This window comes from Ceraceosorus guamensis (assembly GCF_003144195.1).
Source record: "Ceraceosorus guamensis strain MCA 4658 unplaced genomic scaffold IE81scaffold_33, whole genome shotgun sequence".
Classification (NCBI taxonomy): Eukaryota; Fungi; Basidiomycota; class Exobasidiomycetes; order Ceraceosorales; family Ceraceosoraceae; genus Ceraceosorus; species Ceraceosorus guamensis.
The window spans coordinates 67,508-82,212 of record NW_020290028.1 but is presented as its reverse complement, the minus strand read 5'-3'; the positions used below and the strand labels follow the sequence as shown (position 1 = coordinate 82,212).

General features: G+C 54.8%; 5 protein-coding genes and 1 non-coding gene across 6 annotated transcripts; 2 read left to right on the top strand and 4 right to left on the bottom strand.

Moving 5' to 3' along the window:
* Positions 1-3,315: 3,315 nt before the first annotated feature.
* IE81DRAFT_t17 lies at positions 3,316-3,403 on the bottom strand. The gene has a single exon. It is a non-coding gene; the product is annotated as a tRNA-Ala (tRNA).
* A 535-nt stretch (positions 3,404-3,938) lies between these two features.
* On the top strand, positions 3,939-4,881 carry IE81DRAFT_143161 (putative ARL1-ADP-ribosylation factor). The gene is made up of 2 exons (XM_025510375.1): positions 3,939-4,580; positions 4,717-4,881. The coding sequence occupies exons 1-2, from the start codon at positions 4,057-4,059 to the stop codon at positions 4,736-4,738; spliced, it is 546 nt and encodes a 181-aa protein (XP_025369289.1). The 5' UTR covers positions 3,939-4,056; the 3' UTR covers positions 4,739-4,881.
* On the bottom strand, positions 4,882-5,735 carry IE81DRAFT_143162 (hypothetical protein). Its single transcript, XM_025510376.1, has one exon. The coding sequence runs from the start codon at positions 5,559-5,561 to the stop codon at positions 5,025-5,027; it is 537 nt and encodes a 178-aa protein (XP_025369288.1). The 5' UTR covers positions 5,562-5,735; the 3' UTR covers positions 4,882-5,024.
* Positions 5,736-6,611: 876 nt separating this feature from the next.
* Positions 6,612-9,226, bottom strand: IE81DRAFT_347697 (hypothetical protein; the record flags this gene model as incomplete). The annotated part of the gene is made up of 4 exons (XM_025516184.1): positions 6,612-7,103; positions 7,252-7,896; positions 8,001-8,423; positions 8,597-9,226. 4 exons carry the CDS (start codon positions 9,224-9,226, stop codon positions 6,612-6,614), a joined length of 2,190 nt encoding a protein of 729 aa, XP_025369287.1.
* A 948-nt stretch (positions 9,227-10,174) lies between these two features.
* IE81DRAFT_323775 (DUF1168-domain-containing protein) lies at positions 10,175-11,653 on the bottom strand. Its single transcript, XM_025514046.1, has 2 exons — positions 11,026-11,653; positions 10,175-10,822 (listed from the first exon to the last, which is right to left on the bottom strand). Exons 1-2 carry the CDS (start codon positions 11,332-11,334, stop codon positions 10,469-10,471), a joined length of 663 nt encoding a protein of 220 aa, XP_025369286.1. The 5' UTR covers positions 11,335-11,653; the 3' UTR covers positions 10,175-10,468.
* Positions 11,654-12,086: 433 nt separating this feature from the next.
* Positions 12,087-14,535, top strand: IE81DRAFT_323774 (Annexin). The gene is made up of 6 exons (XM_025514045.1): positions 12,087-13,118; positions 13,219-13,331; positions 13,418-13,520; positions 13,619-13,722; positions 13,821-13,859; positions 13,958-14,535. The coding sequence occupies exons 1-6, from the start codon at positions 12,236-12,238 to the stop codon at positions 14,102-14,104; spliced, it is 1,389 nt and encodes a 462-aa protein (XP_025369285.1). The 5' UTR covers positions 12,087-12,235; the 3' UTR covers positions 14,105-14,535.
* The last annotated feature ends 170 nt before the right edge of the window (positions 14,536-14,705 follow it).

The window sequence follows — 14,705 nt, the reverse complement described above, 5'->3', positions numbered from 1 at the left end:
TGACCGTCATTGTCGGCCACCCTGCTCTTGCCCCAGGCGACTCCCTCCAACGTTCAGCTGCACAATTCAGCAAAGGCAACGGCCAGACAGCAATGCTGTCTGCAGCTGCAGCAAAGGAGCTTACTGCGTCAGCTCGGTCCATCTCAATGCCAGAGGCTGTATTTGCCATCTCTTGCAGACATTGTGGTCTGACTGGACTCGTGCGCATGGGCCACAGGTACAAGTGCTCCAACGGCCAGACCTACACCCTGGTCGAAAAGCACAAGGACCTCAACACTGTCGAGCTCCTCTGGCCCTCAGACGTGGACCACTGGAAGGCCCAAGTAGCAGCAGAGGCAGCCCCTGGCCAGATATCTGCAGCGGTCCAGAGCGATCTTGTCAGCTGCCCCGCAAGCCAGCTTCTGCCCCCCAGTCTTGCAGCCTGCCTGACCCCAGAAGACCGCGTTTGGGCAAAGGACGAAGCCGACCTTGTTGCTGAGAATGGGTACTCCCTCGCCCAAGCCCTCGATCTGGTCATCCTGCACATGGCCACGGGAACGGCGCGAGCAACCGGTTTGCCATGGTCGATCGACACTGACCACAAGCGGCATTTTGGCAAGATAGTCTCAGCCATTTGGCAAGACGTCGACCAGAACGGTAAGTGATGTGCGTGTGAGAAGCCTGGTACATCAGCTCATCCCTTTTGCTCTCTGCTCACAGGGAGCGGCTTCGTGCGAACCAACACCGGTCAGCTTCCCCACGAGGGCACCGTGCGCTGGTTCACTTGCGCCAAATGCTCCAAACGATTTTTGCACTGCCCTTCGCATGCGACCTATCGAGTGGAGCATTGCCGCCAAGGCAGGCGCAAAGCCATCAGCGGGGACCCCTGCATGTCTTTCCTGGAGCTGCCCACAGAGCTCCAGAGGCGCATCCTGAAGGCAGCAGTGTCACCACGGGATGATAAGCATGTGGCGGCTCGAGGATCTGGTCAAGGGTCACTCATTGATCTCCTCCTCTGGGGCCAAAGCAGTGCAACGCCCTTGCCGCAGCAACCCTTGCAGGCAGTGCCCCTCAAGCTTGCTCCTGGGAGGCTTCCAATCTTCGGCGGCAGGGTGGAACTTGCGGCAAATCAAGTGCCAACGCAGCAGAGCGGCCCATCGGGATCCTGAGCGACGATCTACTTGCACGGAGGCGCCTCGAAGCCTCATGTTTCTAGGGCCCCAAAGCGCTTTCCTCGACGGTCGCCAGCTTCTTGCGATGATCGCAGTTACCGGCTTCTCTTTCCCTCCGTGCCTCTGGACCATCGCTGGCTTGCCTTTCCCTCCGCACATCCTCATTTCCCCCCCCCCCCCCCCCTTTTTTTTCCCCTTCCCCTCATATGGTCACCCCAGTGTCATCCTCGACAAGCTCCGTTTGCACACTACGCATCAACGCATCCTTCCGTTTTCGGTGCTTGCGTTCCTTTTGAGCTCAAAGACATTGGTTTTAGTGCACACAGAAGATGCGCCCTTTGTGACCTCTGGCTGTCTGACATGACAATGCTTCAGAGCGAAATGAGTGACTCTACGTGTCTTTGAGTGATCACAGAGTCATGCAAAGAATCGTCCTGTTGGGAACAGATGTGAGATATACTCTGCAGTGTCGATCCTGACATTGAGTTCCAGCTTACCAGACAGAGAAGAGACGCAGACAATCTACTTGTTGTTCGCCAAAAGTAGGTCTGTAGTCTCTCCCCTTTGCCACCTTTGCCACCTTTGCCACCTTTGCCACCTTTGCCCCCTTTGCCCCAGGTAACCTCCTGTGGCCAGGCAAAGCAGATACCCAAGCAACTCATTGCAGAATTGCATTGGCCCCAAGCCGCTCCTACTGTGACCAAAGCCTTCACTTCAAAGTATTTGCCTTTGCAACCTTAGCGTTCATCTTTGCACTTCTTCGAATAAGAAAAGCTCCCGCTTCTGTGCGTTGTTCCTTGTACATCTCAAGCTTTGTTTCCTCCTTCTACATCTCTCCCAGCGCTGCTTTGTTCTCATGACCAACCTCTCTCTTGTTCAGGTGTGGCTTTGCATCTCCGCTTCGTGACGAGCTCACTTCCAATGTCTTGATAGCTGATCTCATGTTGAGCTTGCAGCAACAAGGAAACTGGCACAGAGAGAGCAGATGGCAAGAGTACATTGACCAGAGCATGTTGTGCACATTGAATGATGGCAACAAAGAGCCAAAGCCTTTGCAGCCAGCGAGCAAAGCGTGACCTCAAAAGGTATCAGACGACAATTCAGCTCTTGCCTCATGTGGAATCCTTGGATCCTTCCACTCACACGCAGTGCTCAGAAGTAACCTTAAACGTCCCAGCCAGCCCATCTAGGATACTGCTTCAACCACATCCTGCTGAGTGTGTGGACCCTTGTCTGATCTTTCGAGAGCTGCTGGAAGGAGTTCAGGAACGGATTGTGAATGGGTCAGTGTTTTGCAGCAGTCATCATAACGACGCCCCAAGGACTGTGTCACCCCTTGAGCGGTCCATTGGAGCTGATGCAGTGTGATGCACCTTGCCTAGCAGCCTTTGCAGTGCACGACCACAGAGCTGGCTCCTGATTGGCTTGCTATCTTGGAAGGCATGCAACATTAAGCTGTGCACTGTCCTGAGAGATTGCAAGAGACGCTAGCGTGTGCTTCTTGCTACGCGCGTTCATGACATTCAGGAGCCAGGGGCGGGCGGTGAAGGAGAGTGCAGAGTGAGCAGGGAGAGCATGACCTCACAGATGAAAGCATGCACTGTTGAGGTTCCAGAACGTGACTACGCGCAGGCATCGGGCCAGACCTACTGCCTCCAATGCTGATATTGGACCCAGCAGCATACTGACAACATTTGCTCAGCTGGCTCATGCGCCTTTGTTACTGACCTCTGCCTCACAATGTGACTCCAAGAAACCTCTCTTTTTGACAGTGCTGTCTCTGTGTAGACTCTTTTCCTAGCGGTCTTCTGTATAAGTTGGGCAAGATAAGGAGCACTGCTGCATGAAAGAGCCATGTGTTCTGAAGAAGGGCAGAGTTTGAGCTTGTTGTCCAGTGAGGACCTGTGCGGGCAGCTCTTGATGTTTCTTGAGATGTCTTGGTATCAATTCAGGGCATGTTTTAGGCTGAGGGAGATGAGGTCAATGCCTGTATGAACTGCAAAGGCAGAGAGAGGAGAGTCTACAGATCCCTTGGAACCTCTCCACACTTGTCCAAAACACTGCCCTAGAGACGTGTTGAAGCCGTATGACAGAATTCCACGACGCGCAGCACCGACATGCACGCAACACAAAATCGATCAGAAATAAAATTCGACACGAAAAATGGAGTCTGGGGGGATCGAACCCCCGATCTTCTCGACTCAACGGTTGCAAATTGCAAACGAGACGCCATACCACTAGGCCAAAACCCCATTGTTTGCTCGTGGATGGAAGTGTTGATATATACTAAAGCAGATTGTCCATTCATACTTTGACATGGATGCACTCACCAGTCATCATTGCAGTGAAACTTGCTCCAACACGCCTGCTGTTTGATGCGTGCGTGTCCCCGCCGCGGTCCCGATTTCATCATGCAACTGCTGCCTGCCTGCATGGGTGCATGGGGGGCTCGGCTAGCTGAGCGCGCGCGACCCTCTTTTCACACCCACACACACGCAGGCACGCACGCAGGCACGCAGGCACGCACGCGCACACACACACACACACACGCACGCACGCATACACCACCACCACCACCGAGACAAGCAGCAGTCTTGCAGCATCAACTCGGAAGTCAAGACGGCTGGCTGACTCTATGCCTTTCCTTGGACTTGTGCTCTCCTTGTTGATTTGCACTCGTCACCAGAAGAGCGCCTCCCTCTCTCTTTACCTCACCGTGTCTGGGCCCTTGAGCTAAGCCTAGTTCGGCATTCACGACACGGATACGACTCGTCAGTGAGGCCAGATTAGCCACACCACTTTGTCATCAGCACAGCACGACGAGATACGATAGACCGGAGCCGCAAAGGGGTAGAGGCAGTCAACATCCCTCTCACTCTTTCACTCGCGCTCTTCCTCCCACATCATGGGGATCACATTCTCCTCCCTGCTAGGTCCTCTAGCCTTCTGGTCGCGCAATCGAGAAGTGCGCATCCTCATGCTTGGTCTAGACAGCGCAGGCAAGACGACCATCCTGTACCGACTACAACTGGGTGAGGTGGTGGGTACGACACCAACGATAGGCTTCAACGTCGAGACTGTGCGCTACAAGAACATCTCCTTTCAAGTATGGGATTTGGGAGGTCAAAGCAGTATCCGACCTTATTGGAGATGTTATTACGCAAACACTACCGCCGTCATCTTTGTCATCGATGCGGCCGATGCAAAGAGGTTGGATACCAGCAAGGAAGAATTGCACGCCATCTTGCAAGAAGAGGAATTGAAGAATACGAAATTGTTGGTGTTGGCGAACAAGCAGGATCTGGATCATGCGCTGAAAGCGGAACAGATCACCGAAAGACTCGACTTGGTGGAGATGAAGGAGAGGAGCTGGACTGTGCAGGAATGCTCCGCTCTCAAAGGTCAAGGGTTGGAAGAGGGTTTGGATTGGTGAGTCGTACGTTTGCGCTGCGATTGCACATGTCGTCGAGCGCGCGAGACCACAGCAGGAGCACCAGCAGCAGCTCCTTATTCCAAGCCATCGCACTTGCCTACTCTGACACTCGATGCGCTCCTCTATCTGCAGGCTGGTCAGCTCTTTGTATTAAAGCACACTCGCGCAGCCATTTCGTCGTCTCGGGCTCCTCTTCTACGCACCTTTTAAAAGTTTCCCAGCAAATCACTTTCAATCGCAGCAAGAATCCAATTCGCACCAGTTCCTCCGCCCTGTTTCGTGCCCATCAGTCATCTGCAGTATAAATCTTCTTTCGCCTCGGCACAAACTGCGCGCAGGTTCCGCTCTGGGAAAGGGAGGAGCTCGAGTGGAAACCTAATCAGCTTCTTGCCTTTGTCTTTCAGTCACACGCCGCACCAGGAACGGCAGTGCAGACCTTTTCATTCCTTCGCACCTCCACTCGAAATCGAGCTCGTACTTGCAAAGGTCGAGCAAGCAGCGTGGCCCCTGCTCCCTCCGTAGCTCGCCTTTTCCGTTCCCTTGGCCTTCGATCGCCAAGCAACACCCTTCGCTGCACTTTGCAACCGCTTGCCTCGCACTTTCGACCAGGGGGCGGCATACTCCCCAACAACTTCCCATCCGCATTTCCCCGGTGCGACGCTCTTCGCTCGCTCGCTCGCTCGTTCGCTAGCCTTCGCATTCCGCAGTGGATGTCCAAGACGTTTCGAGCGAGGGCAAGGGGAGACGGGTTCTGGATAAACAAAAGACGGAGACAGTGTGAGTTTGCGCGCGCCAATCCCCTTCGTCGTCTTATGGTCTGGAATGCGACAAAAGGGGGGGCCTAGATTAGGGTACGAGCCAAGCGTCGCATCCGTCCGCACCAACAGGGTATGATGAAGGAAAACTCTCTCTCGTCTTTCCCCTTCGCTCTCGATTCCACCTCTTCTCTCGTATTTCACGAGCCGGAAGAGTAGCATCGGAATAGGGGAGGGACAGGACGAGAGGGGGTTTGCTTGCAAGAAACGGATAGCCTACGGAACGTTGCGCACCTACGGGCGAGCTTCCAGCTCGTGCAAAGGGAAAAGCGGAAACGTCAGATTGAGGATATTGTTCAGATACTTCTGAGATGTTGGGAGGGGCGCTCAAGCTGCAAAGCATGCCTTTCTGCGATCGGGCTAAACAAAAAGAGAGGGGGGCAGTGGGGTGGGAGCTTGGGCGTGCGGAGGACGAAGCTCGTTCAGACACGCTTGCAGCCTGCCCCGTTCCGCGTCTTTTTCTGTGCAGGGTGGAAGCTGGTGCAAGTCCCCAAAATCTTTCAGCGAATCATGAAGCAGAGGTGCGTAGAAGCTCACCACGAATTTTTCCCCCCCTACCCCTTTATTCTTTTCGGCATCTCTTCGCGCGTTTCTTTTCCCCTGCCCGCAATGGTCCAGCTTCGACCAAATTACAGGCGCAGGTGCCAAGTCCGGGATTGGGAGTGAAATTTGGTCAAGAAGTACTCGAGGGTGGCGTTCATAAGCGAGAAGAAGAGCAGCGCGCGCAGCGCGCGCACACCTTCTGAGGCTGTTCTCGACCAGCCGGCTCGGTCGGTCGGTGCCTCGTGCCGTTTGCAGAGATTGTCATCGCATCGAACAGCATCTTTCTCTGGATTGCCCTCGAGAGAAAAGGCCAGAGAGAGAAAGAGAGAAAGGGAGAGAGAGAGATGGAGGGAGGGAGAGGGAGAGAGACAGAGAGGGAAGGAGAAATGCTCGTCGAGTCGGTTCCGTTGTATATATTTTCGACTCTCGTGTCCCCGAGATGCTCGTCAATGAGACTGATCTGAAATGGTGATGCGTATGGACCTCGCCCTTGGCAACATTCTCGAGCATACGTCAATCAACACCCTATCGAGCGCATCGCTTTCCCTGGGGCATCACAAAAGGCACAGCAGCAGCAGAAATTCGGTCTGTCGGCTTTTATCAACGTGCATTTCCCCCCCAGTGTTCTTGCTTCGCAACTCGGACGGAATGAATTAAAGAAAAAAAACGCTATGCAAACTCGATGGAAGCCTCTCCGAGCGCACTGCTAACTTCCGCTGATCCAACTTCGCCTTGTGATCCCTGCTGCTGTTCCTTCGCTTGTCCCAACAAAGGAGCTCTATTCAAACTTCCCTTTTCGCTCTCTTCCATCTGTCCAACTCTTCTTCCCTGGCTGATCCAATCCCCCCTAACCCCATCATTCGGCGGTCTCTTTACCCTCACCCCCAACCTCTTTGCCGCCCTCACGTTCCAGTCGCCGAAAAAGTTTCGATGGAGCGTGGTGGAGACGTTGTTGGATTTGCACGAGACGATGCTGTGCAGGATGATGCTGGGTGCGTGCGAAATGTACTTGAGATGCACGCTGCCGGATGTGGAGTCGGCTCGCACGTCGATCGATCTTGATCCGACGGCTGATGAGGACGTGCGGGGCGCCAAAGGATCCAGCACCGATACTCGACTATCGATGTTGCCAGTCGTCGAGCGAAGTAAAAGCGTACCATTCTGCAGCAATCAAGACAGAGTAAAGAGCCAGAATGATGAGTCCTCAGAAACGTTGCGAAGAGAGGTGCAGGTGCCCAAGAGAAAGAGGTGTCTATCTGGGGCAAAAAAATGCCCTTCTTTCCCGCCCCCCTTGCCTCGCCGAACTCACAGTGGCCCAAACGCCTTCTCCCTCTATGCGTCCATTGCGCGAAGTACCTCTGAGTTGCGGTCCCTGCACCACCGATCCCTTTTCCAGCACCACCGCTCCATTCCAAGTATCCAACACTGCCGATTTCCAAACCTTTATAGAAGCTTCTTCGTTTGCCTCTTCTCCTCTTCTCCTTCTAGGGCGCGTCGACGAAGCACTCGAACCGGCTTTTCTGCCCAGTCGAACGATGCCATTGTCCGAGTGCAGCTCTACGGCCGGTGCGATGAGAGGTCCCTCGACCGCGATGTTGCCCGACGTGGCTCGTGCATGTACATGAGAGACTGCGAGCGCTCCGCCGCTCCCGATGCGCACACTCCCATCTCCCGAAGAGAGCTGCAATCTGCCATAATAAATCCCTTCCGTATCGACCGCCTTGGACCACTCTTCTTGCGCTGGTCTATTCGACTCGCTTCCCGTAGATGCAGATTCCGCGAGGGAGTCGGCATCGTAGTCCAGCTCGTCCAGGTGCATGAAATCGATATCCATCGCTGCAGCTTCCAGCTTGAGGGCCGGCAAGGCGCTCGGACTGCTCGGAAGGATTACGCGAATCTCGAACGAGAGGGGCGGCGGGAACCTGTTGCGCAATTGATGTGTCAAGGGGAGTGACTGCGACGTGCAAGTTTGAAAAAGCAAAAAGTGAAGAGTAGGCATCACGTTGAACGAGACAAACCTTGCACGCCTCAGCCTCGTATGCGCATTGCACAACTCACATAGATGCCTACTCCTTGACCCCAAACGCCCGCCAACATTTTACCCACAGACACGCCTCTGAGCAAACCTGGACTTCCTCTCTCATACCTAGCTTCCACCCTAACCCCAATCAAAGGTGTCCCATCCTCATGCCTGATCTCCTCCCTTGTGTCCCTCGCTCTCCTTACCAAGATCCTTCCAGGCACCCTGCCTCGCCCATCGCTCATGCCCGACAATCGCAGTGGATCCGCATAGACAAAGTTGGATGCTGTGCCTGCAAAAGAATCGGGTATGCTCAGGTTAAAAGATGCGCTGGTTCGACAGTAGGGCGGATATCCACGATAGGTGAATAGGGCGCAATGAGGGTCGGACCACTCCGCTGGCAAGACGATATGACCGTCGCCTGAGATGGGACCCGGAGCTGTTGGCGCTTGTTTGAGATCCTGGGTGCAAAAAAGGGTGTGCGAAAAGCCAAAAAAAAAACAGACGCTCAGCTCGCTTCGTGTGCTCGATGCAAGGCACGTTTGCTAGCGGCGAGGCGAGGAAGCGCGCACATCCTCGCCCCTTTCACCGCAACACCAGCGAGAAAGAGTCACAACAACGACGCATGACTCACATCCGCCACCCTCACATCTCCAACGCCTTTCCACCACTCTGCTCGATGTCGATCCCTATCACCTCTGGACTGATCCCAGTCCCTGACCTCAAAGACCGGTCCAGAAAAGACTACGAGTATCCACATTCCAGCAAGCGCCAATCCTGCTTGTCCCAACCTGCTGCTGGGCCAAAGTCTGCATATCAAAGAGTACAGCTTGAGCGCTGCAGCTTTGCTTCCATCCAGCACAGGCTGCAAAAGGTAGGTGGGAGGACGCAGGTCGAGATCGGATGTGCAATTCCTAATCCTTTGAGGGATGGAATCTCTCCATCGTCCATGGTTATCATTGTTGCGCATTCCTCTAACACCACCACCCCCACCACCACGCTGCACACTTCCGGAAGAGCCTTCTCCCAGCATTCCTAGTGCCTGTTCGTACGTAGGAGGGGCAGACGTGGGCGGATATTTGTTGCCCTGCTCCTCCGCTTCATCCGAACCGTACGCATCCTCATCTCCTCTCATGGGCTGTGTATCCTCATCCAATGCGAATTGTCCTTCGCTGCGTACGCTGAGCAAAGGGACTGCATCCGGATCCTCTTCGACCCCTGAACGGCTAGAGTTGGAGCGGTGTGTGCGGACTGAGCGTGACATTGCGCGGTATGGTGTGGTGTGAGACGGTGCGATGATGGCGACGATGTCGATTGCGATGGCAGGGCGGCGAACTGATATGCGTTACTGTGCTGTGCTGTGCTGCGCTGTGCTGTGCTGTGATGATTATGACGATGAGGCAAAGCCATGCGTATGGATCGTGCAAGTGAGTGTACCAATCAAGGCTGATGAGAGAGTTGCAACGTGCCAAAAGACTTGCAGTGCTGATCCGATCTGCTCTCAGCCTCCCGAGACAAAGTTGTACCAGAAAGCGATCGATCGCAATACGCTTTCGATGCAATCCATCCATCCATCCGGCTTCTGATCTCTCCCCTCTTCCTTTCAAGTCTTGCCTCCGAGCCAACGAGTGCAGTCGCAGTCACAGTGCGAGTGATGATGGATGCGATGGGGGGGGGGAGCATGTCAAGCTTCCACTTCCCACCTCACCTGTGCTTGACTTTGGTGTCCCCCCGCGCCATTCATGCTTTGCGTGCTGCACGGTATGCAGGCACGCGATTCGTCATTCAAGGGGCTGTGCGCGTGTGCGTGATGCCGTGTGTACCGGTACCGCGCGGTATACTCGTGACTGTGCACATCCACCACGCACGCGGGACATCCTCGGCCAAGCATTCAGTAGTGTGAGTGATTCGCCGAGTATATAGCTATAGCTATTATAGACATGCGTGGCGCATGCAGCACGGTGCATAGCACGCACACGGTACGGCAATTCTACGCGTCCCACTGACTCTTCATGAGCCAACCGACGATGATGGTAAGGTCTCATATCAGAACCCTTCGGCATTCGAGTCGAGTGACGAGCTCTTGCGTTCCCCAGTCACCCAATACAAACTTGTTTTATCATAGCGGGCCACATTTCACATTCTGCGTACCAGAACGAGGCCGTCGGAGCGACTTGACGCACAGTGGGCGCAAGACTGATTGAGAAGCTCAGTGCAAGTGGGACAGAGGCAGACGAGGCGAGGCGAGGCGATGAAATCGGAATGAGGGCCGCATCAGCTGCGTGCGCGTGCATCAGCATCCCGCATACCCTTTTCCCAAATCTCTCATTTCCTTGGTAGGGCGTGACAGGGTCAGGTACACGCAAAATCGGCGAAACGTTGGCCAATCGGCCCTCTGCACGTGAAGCAGCGTGTCTGTGCTTGACACGACCGAGTGGGCATCGAGTAGCCTGATCGGGCCGATAGCTCGATCGACGGAAATCCTAGTAGCATCATGATCACGCCCTTACTCCTCGTCGCTTTGCACACCGGGCCTTTTAAAAGCCACATCAGCACCTTCAACAGGCCTAGCAATCCTTCTCTTCTTCTTTTCCCTTTCTTCTTCTCCTTCTTCTCGCACTTCCTGAGCATCCTCCCGCTCAGCAGTTCCCTCTGCATCTGCATCTAAAGCTCCACCAATCTGGCTAGCCGATTTGGAAGACCCGCCTTCCAACCCTAATGTTGCTGCTGCTGCCGCCGCCGCAGCAGCGGCTGCACGAGCCTTTTTCTTGTCGCGCTTTGCTCGATTCTTGCTCGTCTTGGCTTCGGATTCAGCTTCGAGAGCGGCTTGTTGAGCTTCGAAAGCGGCTGCTTCTTTGGACTGCATGAGGGTGAGATGAGCGGTGTCAGCCTCATCATTGGGAAGAGAGCAAGCTTGAACAAGCGCAGGTGGGATGTATGCGCGGAACCAGTCCTTTGTGCGCAAGTAGCCATGCCCCAGCTGGCATGGTTTGACAATGATGACTCGACTCCCTCTCATCTCAGCCATCGCTTCTCTTCACGCTCGCATTCCACAAAGCTCACCTTTGCCTCTTTTTCTTCCATCAACCTAACTCTCTCATACTCTCTCCTCCTAGCATGCTTGTAAACATGAAACTCTCCACTCCCAGCACCCGCGCTGCTTCCCGACACATTTTTCATCATCTCCCTCGGAGGTCTCAACTCCTTTTCCTTTGCTGGTTTCGGAATGTGCACTGGACGATCGGGATCCTTCAAAAGCTTTTCGAGATGCGCAGCTTGTTTTTCGGAGGCGGTTTGAGGTCGAATGCGTTCTGCCACGGGCGGAGAGGAGGCGTTTGGCCCTCCATTGATGGGCGCGCGCGATGGCGCCATTGCGATCAGTGGGCAGATGGGTGCTGGAGATACACGTATGTGTTGTCCTATTGCGCGCAACGAGCTGAATTCGGCGTGGCGACTTCAAGAAACCGATCTTGTCCGGGGCCGACGCGAGCGTGTACGTTGGGGGCTGTCCAGCTCGAGTTGACTTGCGCTTAGGGGTGATGAGGTTTGTAATTTGATCTCTGGCTGCTCTTGATCGAGAGTGTTCAAGTGCTCCAAAGCTATGCGAGAAGTGTCCACTGTCGACCGTGTTTATGACTTGATCATAGATCACTCTTGCCTCACGGCTGTGGAGACTGCCTCAAGATGATGGTCGTGACTTGCAACCTAGCGCGTGCTCATTCACTCGGCTGTACGCCGCCACATCCGCACTCGTCGTGATTTTACATCCGAATCATCTCTCGTACGAGCAATGCACCACCCACCATCCACGATTTGAATTAGTGATGTGGCTGTGCGAGGTTGCGCGGGCGTCGCGCCGCACCGCCCATGTGCAGCAGCAGCTGATGCTGCATCACGCGTACGCTGCTGTTCGTGGTGCTGACGAGCCGCTGTGCGGGCACGTCATGCGGGCAGAGGTGCCTCAAAAGATGTCACGAAGCGCGAAGCGCGTGGAGGCTGTGCTGATGGTCGATGTATGTCTGTGTGTGATGATGCGAGCTCGCTGCATGTGGACGTTGCCAGGTCGAGTTCCGGTGGGGTATATAAACAAAGCCAGGTCCTGGTGAATCTGAATGGTCATACTCACACACACACACACACACATGCTCATATCTGTATACCCGCCCGCCTACAACAATCCCGCCAAGTACATCGCCTGCCTTCTAATCAGCTCTTCAGAGCCTCGCGGAATATCAAGCACCAAACTCTTTCGCACGGACTTGCTTGCTCAGCCATGTCAGGATACGGAGCACCACCTCCAGGCGGAGGATTCTATCCTCCAGCACAAGGTTCATACCCATCTCAAGGAGCAGCAGCAGGCTATCCACCTGCAGGCACTTATCCGCCTCAAGGCGCGTATCCCTCTGCTATCCAGGACGGCTATCCCGCACCAGGTGGAGCTCCTTACGGTAATCCCTACGGCGCTCCTGCTCATCCACCAGCACCTGGACAAGGATACCCGTACGGAGGAGCGGCAAGCGCACCACCACCTCAGCCGCCCTATGGTGGAGGATATGCGCCCCCTCCTCCGCAGCACGGACATGGCCATCATCACAGCCATAGCCATAGCCATAGTCATTCGCAGGGACATGCTGCATACGGAGCTCCACCTCTACAAGGCGGCGGGTACTACTACAACGGCATTCCAGTTCCTCCGCCTCCTGGTGCTCCTCCCGCACCGCCTCCTGCTGGCATAGACGGAGCTCAGCTGGCAGAGTCTGTTCGTAAAGCCACCAAAGGCTTCGGCACAGACGAGAAGCTTCTCATCTCTACCATAGCTCCATTGGACGCCTTTCAAGTGGACGCGCTGAGCAAATCTTTCAAGTCCATTAGCGGCAAGGAGATTGTCAAGGTTTTGGAAAAAGAGACGAGCGGATGGTTCGAGTATGCTCTCAGGTTGAAAGTGCTCGGACCACTGGCGGGCGACTGCTGGCTGCTGAATAGAGCGTGCGATGGAGCGGGAACGCACGAGGATCTGCTCAATGAAGTGCTGCTCGCTCGCAGCAATGCGGACATGTGGGCGCTGAAGCAGGCATACAAGAGTATTTACGGCAAGGACCTCGAAAGAGTGGTGGAGGGCGAGCTGAGCGTAAAGACGAAACGCATTTTCTCCATGGGTGAGTTCGCAAACCGGGAGGTCGCTCGATCCCTAATGTGTGCTCATCGCCTAATGTGTGCTCATCGCTGACTCCTCTTGGCCTCGATGCTCGTGTGCAGCTATGAACGGCAACAGGACAGAGGAGAATGTCCCTCCCAACCCGTCCGACGTTTCCCGCGACGTCCAGGCTCTGAAATCTGCAGCGCGAGGTATGGGGACGGACGAAATCACTGTGCGTTCGGACTGGCTCCTTGTTCTCAGAAGTCTTGTGCGCATTGTAGCTGGCGCTGACGTCTGCGAATTGCTCAACCCGCACAGATTTGTTCCATCCTTGTTGGTAGGTCTCAAGCCCAGCTAGTCGCTATTGCCCGAGAATATCAGCACAAACACGGAGCATTGTCCAGCATGGTCCGATCAGAGTGTGAGTCTTCTTGGCTAGGAAATGCATGCGATTGGCTGTGTAGGATCCAAATGGCTGACGTTCCTGTGCGCGTATACGTTCTTTCCTCGTGCATACAGTCTCGGGGCATATGAGGGACGCGTTGCTCTTTATTGCTGATGGAGCCGAAAGAGGAGGACAAGGAATAGAGAGGGACGCCCAATTGCTCGAAAACGCCATGGCCGTGAGTGCTGCTCCACTTCTACGAGATTCCTGTTCTCCGATGCCTGTGCTTACTTCCCTTTCCCTCATCTGGTTCGGAATGAAACGGCGCCAATACAGGGCATGGGAACAAAAGATGAACGTCTCACTTATCGTCTGGTGCGTCTTGGCTCCTAGTCGAGTCACTTGAAATTCTCTTTGCCCAGCGACTGACTCGCCCCCCCGCATCCCTTTTCCTTTTGGTTCCGATCATGCAGATTCGATTGCATTGGAATAGGCATCGCTTCAACGAGGTCAAGATGGCCTACGCCGGACTCGTGAACAAGAAAGGTCTTCGATCTAGGGTGGCAGGCGAGACTTCGGGCGACTATGGACGCTTCTTGGAGGCACTTGTGGGACACTGAGCCGAGGGCTGCTGATCTTCGGGCTCGCGCACGATGCACTCAAGGTGCGAATAGCGACCCACTCGAAGGAATTTTGAATGGTCATGAACAGAACAATCACCATGCTCTGACGGCGCCATGCTTCGGGCTGTCGGCGCGCTTGTGAAGTGTGGCATAGCCGCGTCGTATCGAGTCCCAGTCTCCCACCAAGCCGAAACTTGTCTTGCCGAAAATACCATCTGGTTCAAAGGCGCTTGTCGACCTTGCAAAGCTAGGTACGTCCATCCAGTCCTAGGATGCGTTCGAGCCAGCTTCATATCTATCAGCCACTTGCTCGCAAAGAAGCTCAAATGGGACGCATCAAACCAAGACCCCTCTCACCTACTTTGCCTTTGTACCTCTTTGCGCATTGTTCCCCCCTTTCCCTTTCCCACTTTCAGCTCTGAACCCCGCCACCCCGCCACCCCGCCACCCCGCCACCCCGCCACCCCGCCACCCCTCCCACCTCCCTCGACAGTCTGCTTGTCTGCCAGAGTCATGCATCATCGAGAACTTTTGAAGTCCGAGGTACCGATGGGATTGTCAAAATGTCAGCGACTGGGGTTGATGCTGATGACCACGG

Bases quoted from the DNA above. Each gene is read 5' to 3' on its own strand.
- IE81DRAFT_143161 (XM_025510375.1), top strand. From the start codon at position 4,057: ATGGGGATCACATTCTCCTCCCTGCTAGGTCCTCTAGCCTTCTGGTCG. The intron at 4,581-4,716 runs GTGAGTCGTACG...CTCTATCTGCAG, and splicing joins TTGGAAGAGGGTTTGGATTG to GCTGGTCAGCTCTTTGTATT.
- IE81DRAFT_143162 (XM_025510376.1), bottom strand. From the start codon at position 5,561: ATGCTACTCTTCCGGCTCGTGAAATACGAGAGAAGAGGTGGAATCGAG.
- IE81DRAFT_323775 (XM_025514046.1), bottom strand. From the start codon at position 11,334: ATGGCGCCATCGCGCGCGCCCATCAATGGAGGGCCAAACGCCTCCTCT. The intron at 10,823-11,025 runs GTGAGCTTTGTG...ACCCTCATGCAG, and splicing joins TGGAAGAAAAAGAGGCAAAG to TCCAAAGAAGCAGCCGCTTT.
- IE81DRAFT_323774 (XM_025514045.1), top strand. From the start codon at position 12,236: ATGTCAGGATACGGAGCACCACCTCCAGGCGGAGGATTCTATCCTCCA. The intron at 13,119-13,218 runs GTGAGTTCGCAA...GCTCGTGTGCAG, and splicing joins GAAACGCATTTTCTCCATGG to CTATGAACGGCAACAGGACA. The intron at 13,723-13,820 runs GTGAGTGCTGCT...GCGCCAATACAG, and splicing joins TGCTCGAAAACGCCATGGCC to GGCATGGGAACAAAAGATGA.